Source organism: Sitophilus oryzae, unplaced genomic scaffold (genome assembly GCF_002938485.1).
Source record: "Sitophilus oryzae breed Bouriz unplaced genomic scaffold, Soryzae_2.0 scaffold_649_pilon_pilon, whole genome shotgun sequence".
Classification (NCBI taxonomy): Eukaryota; Metazoa; Arthropoda; class Insecta; order Coleoptera; family Curculionidae; genus Sitophilus; species Sitophilus oryzae.
In genome coordinates, this window is record NW_022147250.1 from 775,422 (window position 1) to 798,351 (window position 22,930).

General features: G+C 30.5%; 1 protein-coding gene across 1 annotated transcript in view; it reads left to right on the forward strand.

The window, feature by feature from the left end:
* Nucleotides 1–22,930, forward strand: part of LOC115887866 (potassium channel subfamily T member 2) — a 314,018-nt gene that overhangs the window by 282,170 nt on the left and 8,918 nt on the right. Inside the window, exons 23-24 of the mRNA XM_030907381.1 lie at nt 13,666–13,761; nt 19,986–20,191. Coding sequence (XP_030763241.1) covers nt 13,666–13,761; nt 19,986–20,191 — 302 coding nt within the window. The remainder of the gene's footprint in view (nt 1–13,665; nt 13,762–19,985; nt 20,192–22,930) is intronic.

A 22,930-nucleotide genomic window follows, 5' to 3' on the forward strand; every position in this document is an offset into this window, starting at 1 on the left:
CAAACTAAATAATATCGTTATTCCATTTCAACTAGGAAATAAGAAAAACAACTTAATCCCAGTTAATCAAATAGACGGATATGCTTATCTGCCCCAGACGATACTTAACGATAACTCTATTATACCTCCTTCGATACATAAAATCATTAATGGGCATATAGAGATACCCAACTTAATTATAAACGACCCTTTGATAAAACCGTTAGAAGTTCAAAATCTCAATAACTTTAATATCCGAACCAAAAAAAACCGATAAACATTCTTTTTGACCCTAATGTCATACGAACTAATCACTTAAACAACGAGGAAAAAGAAAAACTTATCTCTCTTTGTAAAAAATATTCTCATTTGTTACATAACGATAATAACAACTTGTCCGCTACAACACACACTAAACATTTTATCAGAACTAAAGATGAAGATCCTATATACACTAAAAGCTTTAGACATCCCCAAATGATGCAATAAGAAATAAAAAAACAGATAGATAAATTATTAGACCAAAAAATGATACGTCCTAGTATATCGCCATATTCCAGCCCGGTATGGATAGTTCCAAAGAAAGCTGATGCTTCTGGTGAAAAAAAATATCGTATGGTTATAGACTTTCGTAAATTAAATGAAAAAACCATCGAAGATAAATTTTCACTTCCGCGAATTGACGAAATACTTGACAATTTAGGAAAAGCCGCCTACTTCACATGCTTAGATTTGTCCCAAGGATTTCATCAAATTAAAATGCACCCTGAGTCAATAGAAAAAACAGCTTTTACTGTCCCTCAAGGACATTACGAATATTACGAATGCCCTTTGGTCTCAAAAACGCCCCAAGCACTTTTCAACGCTTAATGAACGAAGTTTTAGCACCTCATATAAATAAAAGATGTTTTGTTTATATGGATGACATTATTATTTTTTCCAAGAGTTTACACGAACATCTTATAGATCTAAGGTTAATATTTGACTGTCTAACTACCGCAAATCTAAAAATACAATTAGATAAAAAGTGAATTCCTTACAAAAAGGTACAATTCTTAGGACATATTGTAACACCTGAGGGAATAACACCAAACCCTTCAAAATCGAAGCAATCAAAAAATACCTTATTCCTAAAACTGTAAAAGAAATTAAATCGTTCCTTGGATTAATAGGATATTACAGACGTTTTATCCCAGACTTTGCAAAAATTACTTTTCCTCTTAATAAATGCATTCGAAAAAAGAAAAAATAGACATTACTAAAACGAATACAAAGAAGCGTTTGAAAAATGTAAAGAATTAATTACTAATTCTCCAATACTAACATACCCCGATTTCTCTTTACCTTTACCCTAACTACTGACGCGTCCGATATAGCGCTAGGTTCCGTACTTTCACAACAAAATAGACCAATTGCCTTTTACTCTAGAACACTTAATTCAGCGGAACGAAATTATTCGGTAATAGAGAAAAGAATTATTATCTATCCTAGAAGGTGTAAAACATTTTAGACCCTATTTATACGGTAGACATTTCATTATATTAACTGATGATAATCCATTAGTATGGTTAGCAAAGTTGAAAACTCCTAACAGTCGCTTAATACGGTGGAAAATTAAATTAGACGAATATCAATTTGACATAAAACATCTAAAAGGTTCAAGCAACTCTGTCGCCGACGCACTATCACGCATTGAAATAAATATACACCAGACAGATAAGGACGAGACAAACTCAATGACTCCTATGATTATAGACACAGAAAAAAATAAAGAAATTGAAAACGAGACGCAAGAATCCGAAAATTCGTCTGAAGATTCTATTCAATTCTTATCTCAATTTTTAAAAATTAAATCACCTCGACTCTCTACCAGTGCTACGATTCATTCATAGAAGAAAATATTTCTGCAGGACTCCCTATTTCTGAAAAATCAATAAATACGTTTAAAAACCAAATAATTATAAATATAACGCAAAATTCTCGTTACGAATTTATAAAATGGTTCAACAAAGATATACATTTAATTTATTTAGAAAAAGATAATCTAGAAAATCAAATTCTTAATCAACTTATCGAAATAATAGACCCCACTAAAACGTATGGAATCTTTTTTTAACACAAAGAACTATTTTAAGACCTATTTTAGAACAATTATTACAAGAAAATTTCATGTCTGTAAATATTGCCCTCTGTCTGACAAAATTATTGGATATAGAAGACGAAAACGAACAAATAAACTATGTCAAAAATTACCACAATTTAAATCATAATGGAATTAATGAAATTTACTTACACCTAAAGAAATCTATATATTTTCCAAATATAAAAGATACAATTACAAAATATATTAATTCTTGCGATATATGTTTAAAGGCTAAATACGAAAGACACCCTTATAAAGTTCCTTTCGAAGGCCCTATGTTACCTACGAAACCTTTACACACTTTACATGTAGATGTATTCCATATTAAAGCTAAACTATTTTTAACAATAATTGACCCGTTTTCAAAATACGCTCAAGCATATCTAATAGAAAATCAAACTGCAATAACAATTCTAAATAAACTAAGACATTTTTTCTCACACCATAATTTCCCAAAAAGAATAGTATTCGACAGTGCGACTAATTTTAGTTCGAATGTAATCAATGAATATTTAAAATTATATAGAATAGAAAAACATTTAACTACTACCGCAAATTCTACTAGTAATTCCCCTGTAGAAAGATTACATTCTACCCTCTTAGAAAAACTAAGTATCAAAAGTTTAATCAACAAATTAAATATTGAAATTAACCATCCTATATTACAAAAACAATATAATAATTACTTAGAGGATATTAAGAATCAATTTTCTATCATTAGTCATGATCGCACTAAACGTGGATTAATAAACGGACTAGGTACTATAATCAAGTTTATAACTGGAAATCCAGATAATGACGACCTAAATTTAATAAATGAAAGTATCAAGAACAATGAACAACTTGATACGAAAACAATTACTACTACAAAAAATATAGAAAACCAATTACATCACACTGTTCGTGAATTTAATCGCAATATTAACGAGATCAAGGATACACTTTATAATATTACTAATACCGAAAATGCCATTATAAATTATCAAATACTCAATAATCAGTTAGAACAAATTTTGAATTTCATTAAGAAAATAGTTATGACAATTACTTTATCTAAAGCTAATATAATCAACATAGAATTATTTGATATTTCCCAAATAAGTTCCCTTAAGGACATATTACTAAACAAATACAATATTAAACAAATAATATACTCAGATAAACACCCTTATAAACTCTTGGAATATTCTGAATTAATTACATACGTTCAACACTCAGAATTAAAAATGATATTAAAGATACCAATATTAGATAAATTCGAATATAAACTCAACGAGATATTTCCTATTCCAAATAAAAATGCAACACTGCTCTTAGCACCCACAAGATTTTATTCCAATGAAAAATGGTATACACACTGTTGGCATCTAGAAGACAAAAAATATGTATGTGAAAACCATAAACCCGACCAGTGCAACCTTGTACAACCAGAAAAATGTACATACGCCAGTACCGATGTGAACCATTATTCGTACACATCATTAAAACAAACTATCATAAGTACCAAGGACCCACAAACCGAAAGCTGTCCTAGTCGAAAGATATGCGAAATCTACTTTATGCCTGTCGATTGTATCCAGACCCAAGAATTCGTTATTCCTGACTTAAAACCGACAGTAATAGAGGCTCGATATAAGTTAAAATTGCGAAATATATCAATTCCCGAAGGACACAGTTTAGAAGCCCTACAAGAAGATGTACCATTGCACCATTACATCTCATGGAGTTCGCTCCTTTCAGCGTGTCTAATTACCCTAATTATTTGTAGTCTCAGCATATATAAAAGAAAAAGGATCCAGACATTATTCCTGAAGCCACGTCCAACCAAGGAGTCCCTAACTTCAGTCTTAAGGGGGGAAGAGTTAAGGAATATGAGCCCTGTCCCAACATAAGATAAGAAGCCTCTATAAATGCCAGCGCCCGCTGCGGGGAAGCCAGATTAAGATTAAATTCTCATTAAGTACAGATCGATACTCTGCTCAAATTGTAACTTGTATTTTGTGTAATTGTCTAAGTTCACTGTTTGTAATAAAATAAATAATTTTTAAAAAAGCTATTTTTGCTTCCAAATTATTTAATTTTGATAAGCATACAAAATATTGTTCAAAAAAAATGTTCACATCTTATATGACTACATGTCAAATTTAAATATAGTGTATCGTACAATGATTACTCAAATTGCATAGCAATCTAAACGGAGAATATTCAAATTTGTATACCTATTATAAGTACTTTTAGTGATTCGAATTAAATTTTGAGGGTAAAAGTTACTATGTGCTACATATTTTAATGCTAAAAAAGTGTTGACATATTCATCAGGGACGTGCATATGGGTTATCACTGGAATATTTTTCAAGAAAAAACATGTGCGCCACTGCCTTTTTTTCATATCAAAATTGTGTAGGCCGTTTAATGCCAATTAAAAGTTATCTCTTGATATTTTGTGGAATTCAGCCTCCTTGATGAGATAAACACAATTATATGAATCACAATTAATAAAATTAAAATAAAAATAAAATTAATAAACTACATATTTTACCTAACTTATTATTAAATATTATTACTATTGGTTATTATTACTATTAGTCCAACCAACAGTAATTTCAAATAAAAAATAATGGTATTTTAAGATTATTACAAAAAACCTAATTTGAAAAATTTTAACATCCTGTAACTCTGGAACATTTCCATACCCATGTTCATAGGAACTTTTTTTCGTATTTTTTGATGAGGAATCAACTAAATCAGTACTCGTGTACTGATTTAAAACTTTTGCAACTTAATTATACTAAAATGTTTTAAAGGTTGCTATTAGACTTGGATCAAGGCAAATTAATAAAATTTATCTTATCAAGGAGGCCGAAATCGACAAAATTTCAAGAGGCGACTTTTAATCAGCATTAAACTGCTTACACTATTTCGCTAACAAGAGAAAGAAAAGTCAGTGGCGCACATACTTTTTTTTAGAAAAATATTCCAGTGATAACCCATATGCACGTCCTTGTCGACACTTTTTTAGTTTGAAAAGATGTCGCATTTATAGTAACTTTTACCTTCAAAATTTCATTAGAATCACTAAAAGTACTTGGAAGAAAATTATAATAAATCGAAAAAATATTAAGACTTTAACACCCTGTAGCTACGAAACAAAGCTGAATCGGACCTATGTTGATATGAAAAATAAATCTTATTTTTATATGAGGAATCTCCCACGAGAGATGGCACATGTTTTTTGAAACACCCTGTATAATATACAAATTAGAATATTCTCCGTTAAGTTTGCTATGCATTTTGAGTAATCATTGTACGATACACTAGATTTAAATTTGACATGCATTTATACAAGGTGAAACTATGTTAGCAGAACATTATTTTTTCGAACAACATTTTATATTGTATATGCTTTGCAATAAAGCTGGTAATAAATAAGGAGAATCATGATTTCCTAGATTATGAGAAACAGCATTGGCTGAACAAAAAAAAATATTTTAAAACGCAAAAAGAATTTATTGTGAGAGTATTGGTTACATACTATTCACTCAAGTCAAACTCATTGACTGTTCTGCTTTAAAAATGAACATTATAGCACAGTATAATACGTAAAAACGCAGGTACCATCTCTCGTGAGGAAATTCCCTATATAACATATAAATGGAGACTATAACTAAACGGGTAATAGATATAGTATATTCTAATTTGTATATAATATACAAATCAGAATATTCTCCGTTTAGTTTGCTAGACAATTTGAGTAATCATTGTACGATACACTACATTTAAATTTGACATTCAGTTATACAAGGTTAAACAATGTTAGCACAACATTATTTTTTCGAACAACCTTTTATATTTTATATGCTTTGCAATAAAGATACGTTGACACGGGTAGTGAAGCACGATCGTGGCCCACACTTTCATGGACCACGTCTCATTTCAACAATAGATTCGTGAAAGAAGAATAGAAACGAATCAATACGAAAGACGCCACGATCGTGAATAGGCAAATCAAACGTGTTAGACATTTCACGAACCAAATCGATCGTGAATAAGAAATTGCAGGGGAAGTTGAAGTAAAAAAGGCATATTTTGCACTATTCTCGCATTAGAAAATATTGATTGACTTCCGATTATAATCTTTGTTGCAAAAAAAAGTTCGAATGTTTATTTGTTACATTTTTTAATTATATTTTAGTACCTATATGATTATAAAAATTAACTTCATATGCATAACAAAACCATAATTAAAATAAATAAATATAAATTCAATTTTTATATACAGTAATGACTCGGAAGTAAATTAGAAATGTCTGATGAAAAGACGTAGAATAGTAAATATTGGCAACTCTGTGAAGAGATATTGGCATGAATGCCACAATTAATTATTTTCACTCGTCTTTTAATGTCGTAATATTTGGCACATTAGTGTACAACCTTCCACGAAAAAAACTTTATTGAAGACTGGCAGGTTTGCCGTGTAAACAGCCTACGATCGCTAAACGATTTTCGTTTTTCACGAATGGCTTTTTGGTATTTTCAAATCTCACAAAAGTGTGAGCCACGAGCGTGCTTCACTACCTGTGTCAACCTAACTTAAAGCTGGTAATAAATAAGGAGGATCATGATTTCCTAGATTATGAAAAACAACATTGGCTGAACAAAAAAAATATTTTAAAACACGAAAAGAATTTATTGTGAGAGTATTGGTTGCATATTATTCACACTCATATCAAAAGCATTGACTGTTCCACTTTAAAAATGAACATAATTTAGTTAGTTTGGTTAGGTTAGGTTAGGTTAGTATATACATGGTTGTTTAAAAAAGCATGTGCCATCTCTCGTGAGGAGACTCCGTATATAATATACAAATGGAGACTATAACTAAACGGATAATAGACATAGAATATACTAATTTGTATATAAGATACAAATTAGAATATTCTCCGTTTAGTTTGCTAGACAATTTGAGTAATCATTGTACGATACATTAGATTTAAATTTGACATGCAGTTATACAAGGTGAAACAATATTAGCAGAACATTATTTTTTCGAACAACATTTTATATTTTATATGCTTTGAAATAAAGCTGATAATAAATAAGGAGAATCATGATTTCCTAGATTATGAAAAACAACATTGGCTGAACAAAAAAAATATTTTAAAACACAAAAAGAATTTATTGTGAGAGTATTGGTTGCATGGTTGCATACTATTCACACTCAAATTAAACGCATTGACTGTTCCACTTTAAAAATGAACATAATTTAGTTAGTTAAAATAAAAGTACGGTATAATATGTATACATGATATTTAACAAAGTATGTGCCATCTCTCGTGAGGAGACTCCGTATATAATATACAAATGAAGACTATAACTAAACGGATAATAAATATAGAATATACTAATTTCTATATAAGATACAAATTAGAATATTCTCCGTTTAGTTTGCTAGACAATTTGAGTAATCATTGTACGATACACCAGATTGAAATTTGACATGCAGTTATACAAGGTGAAACAATGTTAACAGAACGTTATTTTTTCGAACAACATTTTATATTTGATATGCTTTGCAATAAAGCTGGTAATAAATAAGGAGAATCATGATTTCCTAGATTATGAAAAACAACATTAGCTGAACAAAAAAATATTTTAAAACACAAAAAGAATTTATTGTGAGAGTATTGGTTGCATACTATTCACACTCAAATCAAACGCATTGACTGTTCCACTTTAAAATTGAACATAATTTAGTTAGTTAAAATAAAAGCACGGTATAATACATATACAGGATGTTAAAAAAAGCATGTGCCATCTCGTGAGGAGACTCCGTATATAATATACAAATGGAGACTATAACTAAACGGATAATAGATATAGAATATACTAATTTCTATATAAGATACAAATTAGAATATTCTCCGTTTAGTTTGCTAGAAAATTTGAGTAGTCACTGTACGATACACTAGATTCAAATTTGACATGCAGTTATACAAGGTGAAACAATGTTAACAAAACGTTATTTTTTCGAACAACATTTTATATTTTATATGCTTTGCAATAAAGCTGGTAATATTGTGAGAATATTGGTATTACTATTCACTCAAATCGAACGCATTGACTGTTCCGCTTTAAAAATGAATATAGTTTAGTTAGCTATAATAAAGGCACGGTATAATACGTATACAGGGTGTTTAAAAAAGCATGTGCCATCTCTCGTGAGGATATTCCTCACGTAAAAATAAGACTTATTTTTCATATCAACATATGTCCGATTCTGCTTTGTGTTGTAGCTACAGGGTACAAAAGTCTTAATAATCTTTCGATTTATTATAATTTTCTTCCAAGCACTATTAGCGATTCGAATGAAATTTTGAGGGTAAAAATTACTATAAGTCCTACATATTTTAATGCTAAAATGTGTTGATAAATTCATCAGGGACGTGCATATGTGTTATAATAATAATATATCTCAAAATAACGTGTGGGCAATCACAATTATTAATAAAATTAAAATAAAATTAATAAATTATATATTTTACCTAATTTATTAGTAAATATTATTATTATTAGATATTATTACTATTAGTCCAACCTACAGAGCAATTTCTAATAACAAAATAATGGTATTTAAGATACTTACAAAAAATCTAATTTAAAAAGTTTTAACATCCTGCAACTCTAAACCTATGCATTTCCATACCCATGTTAATAGGAACTTTTTTCATATTTTTGATGAGGAATCAATGAGTACTTAAAAACAAACTTTCACAAGTTAATGGTCTTAAATAAATAAAGGTTGCTATTAGACTTGGATCAGGCAAATTCATAAAGTTGCGTTTATCTCATCAAGGAGACCGAAATCGACAAAATATCAAGATACAACTTTTAACCCTGTAGAATCGGACCTATGTTGATATGAAAAAATATGAAAAAAAAATATGAAATCTTATTTTTACATAAGGAATCTTTCCACGAGAGATGGCACATGTTTTTTGAAACGCCCTGTATAGTTTTTTTTTAAATAGAATATCCGTTTTACCTTTCTCGAAAATGCTAAATACGTAGACAGAAATACGTAGAAATAGAAAATCATCAGCAGATGATTAAAACAGCTTTAATCATCTGCTGATGAAGCTAACAGGGTTAGCGAACCGCACGTCCAGTGTTTAAAAAAATGTTTTGGTGTATTGTGGTGAATTAGTGTTTTATTTCAAGAAGAACTTCATAGACTTAAATGGAAAAATATTCTAATGATGATCTTACTGGGGTATTATACCGGGTGCATCTCAAAAGTTGCTCACCCCTATAACTTTTATTTTTTTAGATAAATAAATCGAGATTTGGTACTTTAGTATATGACTTAAATTAGGATTGATTGACGTGTTCAATTGTTTTTGGTTACTTCCTATTTCACCGGAAATGACTACAACTTTTGATTTTTAAATTGCACCCTCGGTATTTTCCTCGGTATTTTTTTTCTTTATTTGATAAAAAATATCACTGTGAATAGAATCACATATCACATGTCAATTTTTGAGATTTTTGCTTAAAAAATCGTATTTTAAATTACAATCTAGAGTGCCATGGCTGTGTTAAAAACAAGGAGCCTTTGAAAAATATATTTGATCGTCTAGTGTTTTTCGTGTGTTGTCCTTGCCGATCGTCCAAATCATGACAGTGGTCCAATGAATGTCTATTCAAATGCAACGAAGATGGCTCATTAGCATATTGGGAAAAAGCATTTTTTTACGAATAATTTAGTACCACACACTTGGTATTTCGAGTCAAATTGTCGCATGAACAGCATGTTACAATTTCAAATAAACCATTTGTGGAGATGTTAAAAGTTGATATATGATATGTCATTCTACTCAGAGTATCATTTTCTATTGAATTAAGTAAAAAAATACGGAGGGTGCCATTTAAAAATCAAAAGTTGTTGTCATTTCCCGTGAAACAGGAAGTGACCAAAAATAATTGAATACAATATTAATTTTATATACCAAAATCCTAATTTTATATACCAAATCTCGTTTTTTTTATCTGAAAAAAATAGAAAAGTTATATGAGTGAGCCACTTTTGAGACGCACCCGGTATAATATTGTAACTGGGAACGGGTCTAAAAAATCTGGTATTTCTAAAGATAAAACCTAAATTCCTGTTTGCTTTTGACAGTAAATTATCATATACTGGTTGTTAAGATCTAATTTGTGTGTTATACAGGGTGAGTATTAAATAAGTGCAAATGTTTTCAGGGCTGTTAGATCTCGATAAAAGAAACGTATTTGCTCTTTACCGTAATTCAAATAATTCCAAAATAACCGAGATATTTTACTTTCATTACAATTTATAAAAAATTGATTTGGTTTTGTTTGGTTTTGAGAACTCCTGTATCTTTCCTGGGTTGTCTTTCTTGTAAATTTAATAGTAATACCTATATTTAGGTCTTTTTTTTGTCTTTCTTGTAAATTTAATAGTAATAATATTTAGTAAATTTAATGTACTACCTATGTTGCCATATCATGAAGATGTTTTTTAACTAAAAATTAAAAAAAATCAAAAAAACTTGTTAAAAAAGACCTTATATACGTGTTTCTGGGGTCGAAATATACCACCCTTAAAAATATTTGCACTTATTTAAGACTCACTATGTATCTTATTATTGTTATACAGGGTGAGTTTCCTACGATGTTCTCTATGGGTATCTCGGAAAGTACTGGAGATAGAGAGTCGGTTAAATGAGGAAAGAATTGCAGTTTTGTGGGGTCATAAATATGCGCCTTTCAGATTTTTGAAAAAGTTCATGGCTTACTAGTTATTTCGAACTTTCGGTTATTTTAAAAATTGCCCCTAATTCCATTATAAGCTATTTTAAACAAAAAGTTTTCAGATAAAAGTTGTAGATAATCACATCCTTAATGAGACTGTGTCATCTGTTTTCTTCTAAAGTCTGTCATTTTTGACATATGACACAAACATATGTTTTTTTAAATGGAAACCATAGTAGGCCATGACTTCATAAAAAGCGCCATTTTTTAAGCTTTTCAGCTATATAACTTATAATATGTTGTCTTCGAAAAATTACTGAGTTATAGCCAACTCTTATCATTTTTAAACAATTTCACTTAGTTATCCATGGAAACAAGTTTAATCGTGTTTGCTCTCAGAAATGTGAAGCTGTCACATCCAAACTTTGTAAAATAAAATAAACAAAAATTGTAAATATGAATTTTTCAAATGAAGAACAGCGTGTAGGAATATTGGTTCAACTTTTCTTGACCATACATTTTCGAGAATACGTTGACCGGTGAATGTTACGTTTTTTAGAGATCGGTTTTCAAGACATGTTAGAAAAGTTAAATTTAGTTATAGCCAATTTTTATCTTTCTTGACTAATTTCAATTAGATTGCATGGTATTCTTGTTCTCTTATGATTTATAACTTATAAAAAATCAGAATATATTACTAAATGGTCCCTTACAATTTACATTACACAAACTAAAACTTAAAAAAAATAATGTCACTGCAGACACTTTAAGTTATTTTAGAAAATGTTCAAAAAATCCGCCACTGTTACAGTACGTCTATCCGTTCTGTAGCTACGGTGTATCCGTGAGAGGGGAAATGATATTCTCTCGATGTTTTTCGTAAAAAAATAGACGACGCGTCCCATCAATAAAAATTCAACAAATTTGCAAGTAGCCAATAAAATGAGTGGGCGGAGCGATTTGCGGTGACGCACTCGTCAAATCGACGTATAAAATATATTGCTGTTTATTTAAATGTTTTTTGTCCGCATTCCTTTCATAGACACAGATCCAGCAGATGTACTGTACCTATTCTCACAGAAGGACTTAGTTAAACCTCTCTCGTGCCGCCACTTCGAGTGCCTCTCTTAATTCATAAGTTCTTTTGTAAACCTTAATGTTAACCATAGCGCATAAAAAAATCTAAAATGGATAGGTCAGGTGATCGAGGAGGCCCATGCAATTGGTCCACCTCTTATGGGAGGGGGTCATAATGAAAGTCATATTGGAACCACTCTATTAATGCGCGAGTTTAGTTTTTTTTTAGTCTTTTTTTTCTTTTTTTTTGACACGCTTTTCCTCATTTGAAAAATGCATATTTACAATTTTTCTTCATTTCATTTTCATTTCATACAAAGTTTGGATGTGACAGCTTCACATTTCTGAGAGCAACGGGATTGAACTTGTTTCCATAGCTAACTAAGTGCAATTATTTAAAAATGATAAGAATTGGCTATAACTCAGTAATTTTGAAGAAAACATATTATAGCTTATATCGCTGAAAAGCTTAAAAATGGCGCTTTTTATGAAGTCATAGCCAACTATTGTTTCCATTTAAAAAAACATATGTTTATGTCATATTCAAAAATGACAGGCTTTAGAAGAAAACGAAGGACACAGTCTCACTAAAGATATGATTATCTACAACTTTTATATGAACACTTTTTGTCTAAAATAGCTTATAATGGAATTAGGGACAATTTAAAATAGCCGAAATTTGTTTTTTTTTCGGAATATCTAGCAAGCCATGAACTTTGTCAAAAATCTGGAGGGCGCATATTTATGACCCCACAAAACTGCAATTCTTTCCGTATTTAACCGACTCTCTATCTCCAGTAGTTTCCGAGATACCCATAGAGAACATCGTAGGAAACTCACCCTGCATATTTGTAGGTTAATGTACGATTTGCGATTGTGTATTACATTTAATTCATAACCTGTAATCGTAAAATAAAAATATATAATAGTTTATCAATTTTGCACTCCCAATTAAAAATAGCATCCTTAAATACATCTAGATAAAACTACAGATTGTATTAATATAACCTAAAATATTGACCTAATCAATTAAATATATTGATCGTTTGTCAATACATTTAGGCGTTACTGAGGTTTCAGCTTCCCTTTCCAATGTTTTCTTGATAAAAATTTGTTTAGATTTTAGTTGTTCTATATTATTTTATAACATGAGACCGAGACGTAACATGTAGAATCAACAGTAATAATATTACTGACCATTGAAAACCACTAGATGAAAAATGTACAAAAGAGACACTTTTAGAATATAATATCCTAGGCCAAACTAAAACGGCTTGAAATCGGATATTTCCTGTAACATATTTGGCAGTAATGCGTCGGGCATCTGTAGCTCCTAGAATAAAAAACTTGGAAATGTTGTTTAAGTACAAATCTAAAGTATGAGTGGATGTGAAAATGGTGGATGTAAAAATTCCGTTCTTTGTCAATAAAAAAAGAGTTTGTTTAGATAAATATTGAATATAGTCGGTAAACGTTGATTTTTTTATTCTTCACTCACTTGATAAGTTCTTGTGTATTTTGTGAGGATGTTTTAAACTAGCTATGCCGCATCTTTTCTATATTTAATGGAAGGTTTATACTGCTATTTATTAGACTTTTCTTCTTTTCATCACTGAATTGTTGTAGTTAAAGCATTGTTATTATATAGGACTATTGTAGTGCACGTAATAGTTAGCTTCTTTATGCTACTATAGATTGACGAGGACTTGGGGTCAGACAGAGTCGGTATAACATATCGTCCTAAAGAAGGAACCAATTGTCTTGGATGTAGTAACAAGCGCAGTTCAATGGTAAGTGATTACAGCTTTTCGTTTTGATTCGAATCAAAGATATTTAAACTCGGGAGATACAATGATGCATTCATAAAACGCTCTAAAACTTCATCACACATTCATTGGTTTTGCGAAAATCAACGAGTGCGAGAGAGAATGGATAGAGAAGGAAATAGGGTATCGGTGCGATGGCAATAATGTAGGTTTGTACAAAGATTAGACGTTTCAGGTTATTTTCCAGTGGCGTGCCGATCGACGGAGAGTATTTTAAGGAAATTAAAATAATTGTTTAATAAATTTAAAAAAATAATAATAAAACTTACATATTTGTCGCATTGTAAAAAATAAGTTGAGGGAGGATAGTGAAATAAAATAAAAACCGGCATAATTTTTTATTACAAAATGGCTTTTCACATAAGAATAACGATTAAAAAAATCAATAAATATTTGTTTACTTTATTTTATTAAATAAAATATCAAATTTTAGGTGTATTAGTAAATGCAGTTTTAATATCTTGTTCCAAACCTTGTTCGTCTCCAGCGAATGAGACTCCCTCTATTAGCAATAACAAAATAAAATAATTATTTAGTAATTTATATTATTAGTAACACAATATTTTACCAAAAACTAATATTTGTAGAGTTCACATATTTTGATAAAAACTTTATTATTATATGTACACACATGGCCAAAATTATTACATATAAAGATATTTTTATTTTATTTTGGACCTAATATGATTATTTTTATATTTTTGACATATTGGCTTACTACACGACTAACTAATATAAAATTAAAAATCTAAGTGCAACTAGGCTGTTATTATAATTTTATTTCATAATGACTGAAAATCAACAAAAACAAATTTCATTTTAAACAGAAAATATTGAAAACAATTTTAATTATTTCTCACAACTAATAGTCTGTATTGCCTCCTCCAGCCTCAATGCAAGCTGTGAGACGACATGGCATGCTCTCAATTAAGTTGTCCAGAAGATGTTAAGGAATGGTTTCCCATGTTTCGCGCGCAGCAATTTTCAATTCATTTAAGGTACGGGGGGATCATTCCTTTTGGCAATATGGCGTTTTAGCATGTCCCAAGCATGCTCGATCACATTCATATCTGGAGACATCCGTGGCCACCACAGTTTTCCTATACCCTCTTCCTCACAAAATTCGCGAACCGCTAAAGTGCGATGGGGAGGAGCATTATCGTCCATGTAAACAAATTCATCCCCCTCTGCCCCTCGAAATGGACGCACAATAGGCTCTAAGACGTCTCTAAGATATAAAGCACCTGTCATTGTGCCATCAATAAAAACAAGAGGAATTCGAAAACATGCATTATACCTGCCCATACCATGCTTCCCCCTTCAAACGGGACACGGGGTTGAGCTGCATTCAAGCGTGCTCGTCTTCCAGATGCTCTCCAGACCAAAGTTCGTCGCGAGTCTGACACTAGGCCTATTCTTGTTTCATCACTAAACATGACGAAATTCCAATTAGGTCCATTTGCTCTCATCTCCTCAGCCCATTGTAGTCGCGTAATTTTGTGCTGTAAATTAAGTTGCGGAACACGTAGAGGCCTCCTTAAATATAATCCTCTGTCATGGAGTGTTCTTGCTATGGTCTTTCTTGAAACTAGTAGTGGGAACTATCGAATGAATACTATCGAAACATTCGATAGTTGCAATTCATTCGAATAATTCGATAGCTAGTAAGAAAACATTCGTCGAAAACTATTCGAATAAAAATTATCGAATAGATGCGTCATCTGCCTTGAAATATTGTATTCTAGTAATTCGGCAGCAAAAACCATTCATTTATAAAATTCATTCATTTATCAAATTCATTTATTCGTCAGGATCGATTTTAATAAAATATAAACTGGATTTTAGTTGTCGTCCGGCGACGTAGGTTTCTTTCCTAGAAACCCGACAGCGGTCGGTGGCAATGCTATGAAAGAAGCCGGCATCTTTGATTTTTTGCGGAGTCAAATAAAGATAAGGACACATTATTTTTTTATTGAGGTGCTAGTATTTACACAGAAAATACATTATGAGGGGCGCTGTTGCCATATATTCGTATTAGTTGGTATTAGCAAAGAATATTATTCTTTAGCATTAGTTAGTTAGGGATAGTATGTCTATATGTTTTGCATTTTTTTATTAATATTCTGTTGTTACACTGCAATAATACTTTTTATTTTGGATGTAGGAAAATTATTTTTAATGTTTTTAAGCAAAGACTGGTTTAATAAATAATAATGACAGTAATAATTTGTTATGCCTATTAACAACAAAATTTAAAATCATTTAATAATATAAACATTTTTTTTAAGTAGTAGCAAAATATAAACAACAAATCGAAGTCAAAAGTATTTATATTAGATCCTATTTAAAAATAATATAGTCTCTAAATGGCAACGTTGGTTTATTAAATAATAATAATTATACACAGAACTAATTTGTTATATTAACAACAAATTTTAAAATCATGAAATATAAACATTTATTAATTTTCTAAGCATGCAGTGTAATGGAATGAAAATATAAATAAAAAATTAGAAATCAAAATTATTTATATTACTTTTTATTACTTTATATTTACTATTTAAAAATAATATTTACTTTTACTGGCATTTACTTTAAAAAATAAATGAAATATTTCTTCGCAAAAAACTACATGTAAGAGAATTAGAATAAACAAAATACAAACATTGTTAACTTTTTTTTTAAATTGGCACGTGTAAAACTTTCAACTTAACTTTCTCACCCCAAAATTTGAGTTCGATAACCATTTACTTAACCACATTACTTAAATATGATTATTAAGCTCAACTAATTCATATTATTAAAACATCTAAAATACAAATATGTATTTTTAAAATTCATTGTAAGTTCATATCATCTTTCTTAAAAATTGCTACTTCTCAAAATTTCCCATTAAAAAAATGCAATCTAACCTAACCATAATATACCATATAAAATTAAATAATTGAAAGATCGGGCTACGGAAAATCACACAAATTTTCGGAAAAATTTTGACCACTTCGCACACAATCGTCAATTAAAAAAAACTACTATTTTAGTATTTTAAATATTTTAATAAACGCAAAAATAGCACAGTATTGTAAATATAATCGCCTTGTAAAGGCGAAGTTATAAAAATTTGGAAGAACTAATAATGCACTGACGCACACAAAAATCAAACGAATGCTAAATTTCATTTATCAAAAGCATTCTATAGTCGTGGCGCAACGATAACCATTTAGTCGCACGGCGAGGTTGTCACATATGCTTTAGTATACAAATGAATGAATGATTTTATTCGAATAAAACCATTCGATAGTTGAAATAATTCATTCAGTAACCATTCGATAGTGTAATTCATTCGATAGTTCCCATCGCTACTTGAAACATTTACTCCTTCAAGGCGAGCTAACTCATTTTTAATAGCAGTATTAGAAATCAGGGTATTGCGTCGTCGTGCAATTAGGGATATTTGGCGGTCTTGCACAGCAGTAGTAACTCTTTTTCTACCTCTTCCAGGCCGATAGATGCAATAATTTTGGCCATGTGTGTATATTTATATATATGAATTTTACAACTACAATAAAAAACAGTGAATAAAATTTAAAATGTGCCTTATAATTTTTATTAGTTCACAATAATTGTTCACTAATGAGGGAATAAGAAGTAAGAAAATTCAACATTTATTTACCTTAACTTTCATTTTAGGGATGTTCCAAACACAGTGAATCAGAACTCAGAATATAATATGTATATTATATGTGTATATCTATAAAAATTTATTTGATATTATAATACAGTCATCAGAAAAGTCTAGCGATAATTTTACAAAATCATAAATAAAACAAAATGGTAATTGTTTAGTAAACGGTTCTAGTTCTTCCCTTAGTTTTAAAAAATATATTTAGTTTTTTTTTTCTCTTGTTTGCAAAGGTAAATTCATATTGTTTATAAATAATAAAAAGTGCATGTGAAAGAATTTTAATAAAACAACATACAACAAAATGTAAGAAAGTCATAAAATTAATGTAATAAGTACATTAATTTTATGTATGTCAAAAGATGTCCATCCAAAATTTAAAACAAAAACGGTATACAATTGTAACGGCAACAAAAAAAGTAAGGCCGCAAAATTCCATTTTTGGTACACCCCAATGAAATTTTCACAAAAGGTAGGTAATGATTTGTCAAAACCCAAGTAGGTATCTAAATTAAATTTATTCTTATAAGAATGTACGATTTTTCGAAAACAGATGTTTGTAATTTCATAAATTACAGGCGGTTTATAGAACTTAAATTTAATTTTTAACATTCAATACCCTTTCTTAAAAGTGAAACAGAAATTGTTATTAACTTATTGGTAATTAGTACGTACCATGTACCTTTTTCCTACAAGTAATTTAATTAATAAATATATAATTTAAACAACAAACCTAAAAATAAATATAATTTACAAATCTCTTATGTCTAGGTACGCCTCTGATCTACAGACAAAAGGATATAATAATAAACCTAACCCTACTTACTTTTATTTACCGGTGAAAATTTAAATTTGGATTTAAATGATACACTCCCTTGTACACAATACATTATTTATGTATTTTGAAATTAGTGTCCACAGAAGTCCACAAAATAACGCAAAAATACTATAATACTGCGAATAAAGAATACGGAGCTTGAACGGCGGAAGAGCAACCTCGCAAAGTAGAATCTAGGAATTTTCATTCATCCTCGAAATCCGTTGTACTACGCCGGCATACTTCTAAAACTGACGTTGCCAAACTGTTTTTTATTATTAGAAGAAACACGACCATGATATTTTTATTCCATTATAAAATTTAAAATAATTAAGCAGTTAAGCATTAAATAAACAAATTGACGTTAGCAAGTTAATGTACTTGATATATTATAGAAATATAACATAATTATTTATTACTTCATAATTGTTTGTGGTATAATCAAATACTAATACCAATATACAGGTAAATCTGGCAAATGTTTTCGGTGTAAGAGATATGGGAAAATAAGGATCGAATAATGGCCGGTAAAGGAAAAAGGTAAACAATTATTGTATCTCTTGAGTTTAAATATCTTTGATTCGAATTCAATTATAGGCTTGGTGCATTTCAGTTGATTTTAAAAAATTCCAACCGCGGCGCTGTATACAGCACAAAATCAGAAATTTTCGCTATGTATTTCACGCCGTCTCGGTTAGAGTTTATGTTGTAGAATGTAGAATGTAGAATGTTTAGGAGGGGAGTTAGTCACCGCGACCTTAAAGATCTATTGTGTGTTCCCCTTTCTTGAGCTATAACCAGTTATAACTCATCATACAGTCTCAAGGCTTTAACAAAAGCCAGTATCTGAGACGGCTCCATAGAGGCCAGCTCTCCATCCTTGACATCAGCCGTACCAAAGTTCATAGCACGAATGGTCGTCGTCTCGGCGCACTCAGTGATGAGGTGTTCTGGTGTTTCCCCATATTCCCCACAGAATCTGCATTCGCCGTTGTTTCTCAGCTTCAGCCTACTGAGGTGTTCGTTGAGGAGACAGTGTTCTGTTAGGAACCCCGTGACAATCCGAAGATTGTTTTTACTTAAATCAAGGAAAACCTTTGGTTTTTCTCGGTCGTAGGTTCTGAGGAACTTTTTCGAGTGTCTTAGACCGTTGGAGGACACCCATTCCAAGTTGCGGTTGGAGTCTTCCAGATTCTTCAGTTCCGCTTTCAGCTGGTTTCCGCTTGGAAAACAGAACGGTTCTGGTCCAGTTAGTGGAGTGTTCGCTCCTTTCCTAGCTAGATCATTTGCTTTTTCATTGCCTTCTATCCCTTGGTGAGCAGGCACCCAGAGTAGGAGGAATAGAGTTTATGTTAATCGCATTACAATAATATTGAAATCGTATTTAAGTGTTTTGCTAATGTATTTATTGAGACTATAAAACGCTCAGGTACGAGGTTTGTGAGATGTAATGCTGTTTCGGGTAGTAAAAAATAATTTAAAAAAAAATTCTGATTTCTGCCGTACCGAGCGCTGCTGCTGAAATTTTAAAATCAACTGAAATGCTCCAAGCCTATAATTTATTTTAATCTGTATTTGTGATTTAGTTATTCAGGGAGCAAATATTATACCTAAAATAAAGATGCTACATTGTACTTTTACCTCCAAGTATGTCTTATTAGTCCACTTAGTACGTCTTTTTACCATTTTTAGTATTCCCTTAACATGGCCGACGAAGCAAAAGACAACCACAACCAACAGATAGAAAGAGCCGAAATAGCAAACCTAGTAAGATCGCGAATGGAAAGCTTAAATTTATCCACTATTGACTACAATGACGTTAGTGAAAAGAGAAACAGTCTGTCATACGTAATTATAAATCCAAGTTGTGATCTCAAATTGGAAGAAGGTGACATAATGTAAGTATAGATTTTGGACTTACTTTTCTATATTACAGTTGAGGGTTGGAACCTTTGGTGTTACACAGCAAAATAAAACACTAAATCACCACAATACACCAAAACACTTTTATTTTTACACTGGACGCGTGTTTCGCTAAGCATGTTAGCATCATCAGCAGATGATTATAAACTGGATAGTTTTGAGTTTAGTTTTTTTTTAGATTTGGGTTCATTATATAGTTCATTAAAATTCTCCTTTTTCGTTAAAAAAATGAATACCAGTTACGGTTAACTGGAAGTAATTATTATTATTAATTACTAAAAAAAATTAATAAGTACTCAGATACTTTTTGTTTATTAATACAGGGTGTCTCTAAAAACATGTGCCATGTCTCATAGGGAGATTCCTCACGTAATAGTAAGATTTATTTCTTATATCAACATAGGGTCCGATTCTGCTTTGTTTCGTATAGTCTGTCCAACGACAAGATCCTTGACAGTGATAGATGTGTCTGTCATTTTAATTTCAAGTAGTTTATTTTATTTTACAAAGAAATAAGTTGGTACAACTGGAACGCATAGAAATTAATATATTAAAAATTTGAGTGACAAGTGCATATTCTACTTCAAAATCTTGTGAAAAAACTGTATAAAACTGAAAAAATGTAATCGTTTATTTATAAAAACGGTATGTGTTAATACAAAACAAACAAGAACAAAACACCACATACCAAAAAAATTTGATATGAAAAAGAACTAGTTCTTACTTCCAAGCTTTAACAAACTTTCCTCATTTATTGTTTTATCAATACAACTTATGTACAGGGTGTCCCACTAAGAATAGCTCTCGGCTGTATCTCGAAAAGTATTAATCGTAGAGCTTGCGGAAAAAAATATTTATAACTAATGAGACCATGAGAAATTGCTGGAAATTATTTTCAAGTTTGTAGGACGGCCGCTAGAGGGCGTAACTGCTATGGAAAATAAGAAAATGGATTTTTTAAGAAATTTTGGCTAGATACGATGTACTATAAATAATAGCTTCGTAATCTTCAGTAAATTTTGGATCTTTTTTGTTAGAACCATTTCCCCCTATCTGCTAAAATAAAGTGGTGAGGGGAGGTTAGATCTGTTTTTATTTAAATATTAATAACTCCGGACTGGATGATCAGAATCCAACAAGCGAGGGCTCGTTTAAAAGAGCGTTTTTACTCTATATTTTACCGTATAAACAATAATAACAAGCTTTTGAACGTAGACGCTAGGGGGCGTTGTCTTACAATTTAACAAACATTGCGCGTTTTTTCAAAAAAATTATACGAGAGTATATGTAATTTTAGCTAATGGTAAAGAGTAATAAAAGCTTAACAAGTCAGCGGAAACCGCATCTTGATATCTTTTTTCAAACCAAAGATATTATTAATTACCCTATTTTTTTTAACACGATATCACTAGCCCTCTTGATTATGACCATTCTAATAAAAATAATATAAAAAAGATTATTTTATTCAAAATATCGACAATGAACCAGAAAACCATAATACTAGGTGTATTAATATCTAATAATTAAGATACCAATGACGGTAGACAAGAAACGACACCTCAATTCATGGTAGGCTTTGGAAAAAGTTGCTTTTAAACGGATAGTTTAAACATCAAAATAATATTATATCAACATTTTGATTGTCTCAGCAGCCTTTTTTATCTTTTGATTGCTTTTCTAAAAATGCCTTTCTTCAACAGAGAAAAAACGCTGCTAAGACTATCAAAATGTTGATCTAATAACACTTTGACGTTTATACTATTACGTTTAGCAACTTTTTTCCAAAGCCTACCATGACTTTACTGAGACGTCGTTTCTTATTAACTGTCATTGATATCTTAATTATTATTAGATATTAATATAGTAGTATATTGTCAATTTTTGAATAATCTAAGCATTTCTATCTTATTTTTTGTCAGAATGTTCATAATCAAGAGGGTTAGTAATACCGTGTTAGAAAAATAAGGTAATTAAGGGCTTATATTTTCGTATTTATTATAGTTTTGCTAATAACTTTGGGTTGAAAAAAGATATCAAGATGCGGTTTCCGCTGACTTGTTAAGCTTTTATTACTCTTCCTAAAATTACATATACTATCGCATTTAATTTTTTTTTGAAAAAACGTGCAATGTTTGTTAAATTGTAAGACAACGCCTCCTACCGTCTACGTTCAAACAATGATTATTATTGTTTATATGGTACAATATAGAGCAAGAAACGCTCTTTTAAACAAGCTCTCACTTGTTGGATTCCAATCATCCAGTCCGGAGTTATTAATATTTAAATAAAAACAGATCTAACCTCCCCCCACCACTTTATTTTGGTAGATAGGAGAAAATGGCTCTAACAAAAAATATTTAAAATTTACTGCAGATTATGAAGCTATTACTTATAGTACTCCTTATCTAGGCAAAATTGTGTAAAAACTCCATTTTCTTATTTTTTGTTGTAATTGCGCACCCTAGCAGTCGTTCTAGAAACTTGAAAATAATTTCCTGCAATTTCTCATAGCCTCTTTACTTATAAGTATTTTTTTCCGCAAGCTCTACGACTAATACTTTCCGAGATACAGCCGAGAGCTATTCTTAGTGGGCCACCCTGTACAAATACAGATTTTTAATATTCCACAGGAATAAATAAAACAACATAAATAAATAAACTATTTTATTCATAAGAACACTTATTGTACCAAATTTTATACCTTAAAAGTTGAT